The sequence below is a fragment of the Pundamilia nyererei genome, unplaced genomic scaffold (assembly GCF_000239375.1).
Source record: "Pundamilia nyererei isolate P.nyererei 1_Seehausen unplaced genomic scaffold, PunNye1.0 scaffold00004, whole genome shotgun sequence".
Lineage (NCBI taxonomy): Eukaryota > Metazoa > Chordata > Actinopteri > Cichliformes > Cichlidae > Pundamilia > Pundamilia nyererei.
In genome coordinates this window covers 561,786-563,345 of record NW_005187405.1, presented here as the reverse complement: position 1 = coordinate 563,345, position 1,560 = coordinate 561,786, and the positions used below count along the sequence as shown (strand labels likewise).

General features: G+C 42.9%; 1 protein-coding gene across 1 annotated transcript in view; it reads right to left on the bottom strand.

Annotated features, from left to right (window-relative positions):
• LOC102212004 (coiled-coil domain-containing protein 18-like) overlaps positions 1–1,560 on the bottom strand; it is a 7,127-nt gene that overhangs the window by 4,413 nt on the left and 1,154 nt on the right. Inside the window, exons 2-5 of the mRNA XM_005721522.1 lie at positions 1,372–1,535; positions 1,050–1,263; positions 823–922; positions 573–710 (exon numbers count right to left, since the gene is read on the bottom strand). Of these exons, the coding sequence (XP_005721579.1) occupies positions 573–710; positions 823–922; positions 1,050–1,263; positions 1,372–1,535 (616 nt within the window). The remainder of the gene's footprint in view (positions 1–572; positions 711–822; positions 923–1,049; positions 1,264–1,371; positions 1,536–1,560) is intronic.

Sequence of the window (1,560 nt, the reverse complement as noted above, 5' to 3'; positions counted from 1 at the left end):
AGATGTATGTTGTATGATCACTCCATCCTGGAACCAGAGCAGTTCAAGAAAATCATTAAAATCCCCAAATTACCATGACTAGTGTATGTAAACTGTACATCAGCACAGTGTGTTATCTAAATCATACCAATCATGAGTTCATTTTCTAACTCTATAACTGACTCTAAACTAGATCTGTACATCTCTTCAGAGCAGCTGCTTCTGTTTACCCAGACTACAGCATGGAAATTAGATTTATGAAGTAACAACACAAAATAAATGCAAACATAAGGTACGCAAACATTCGTGGAACTGACTGTGTTTGATTAATATCTCATATTAAAGCTGCTCCATATCCAAATATCCTACAGTTTAATCTAGCGGCAAACAAGTTGATGAAATATGTCGCACAAAAAGACTGAACGATGCAAAAAGGGACGTAAACATCGTTCTGTTTTTTGTTTTCTTAGTGAGAAGAAGCACACAAAACATTGTCAGTTCATTCATTCTATTTTCCCATTCTTCTAATGGCGGTCCAACTGAAAAATATCCCTCAAGGCAAACCCAGTGACACACTTGCTCTGAGCTCTGACCTTCATGTTTCTGTCAGTGAGCTCCCTCTGTGCGTCCCTCAGCTCTCTCTCTCTGGCTTCCAGGCTCTGCTGCAGAGACTCCACCTTCCTCTCCAGCTCCTGCTTGTGCTCTTTGATGGCCACGTCCAGTTGGCCAAGCTGAACACAACAGGATGTCGAGAAAGAGGAAAATGATGAGTCATGGCAGCAAACTATGGTACGGATTAAATGAACTGTACATCAGCTATGCTTGTGTGCGTCTGGGATGTACCAGCTTTGCTCTCTGTTGGAGCTCCCCCTGTCTTTCCCTCAGGGCGTTGTCCATGTCTAAAACCTCGTGAGTTCTCTCCTCCAGCTCCCTTTGGGTCTCCCTGTAAAGTCATACACACAAATACTTACAGCATAAAAAGACATTATTAAATGTTAAACAGCAAATTATTTTCTCTGGATAAATGCACAAAAAAGATCTCATCTGAGCACATGACGCCATGCTCTCACCTCAGCTGGACAGTCAGTTTTTCCACCGAGGCTTGCCGCTCATCTGAAACCTTTTGGGTTTTCTGTAAAACATCCTTGAGTTCCTGTAGTTGCTTCAGAGTGTCAGCCAACTCGTTCTGCACCATCTGCAGCTGCCCCTCTAAGATTTCGACTTTCTGAGAACAGCTGCGCCGATCTGCCTCACTACGATTAAGCGCCTTCTCCAGATCCATAACTAGGAGGGTGAGAGGTTTGTTAAGTTGTGTTTGTGTTAATGCTCCTACTATTTAAACAAGATAAAAGAATTCCACAAAACCTATGGAGAAAAACAAACACATCTTACCAATGTCATTCTTGCTGATGAGTTGGCTCTTTATGTGCTGCAGGCTCTCCTCCATACAGCTGATCTGAGAAGTCTTAACACCGACATCCTTCCTCAGACGCTCCAGCTCTGACTCCTTGGACACTAGCTCCTCCCTGCACTTTTTCACCTCTAATGTGAGATGTCTGCAGACAAAAAAAACCCACAAAT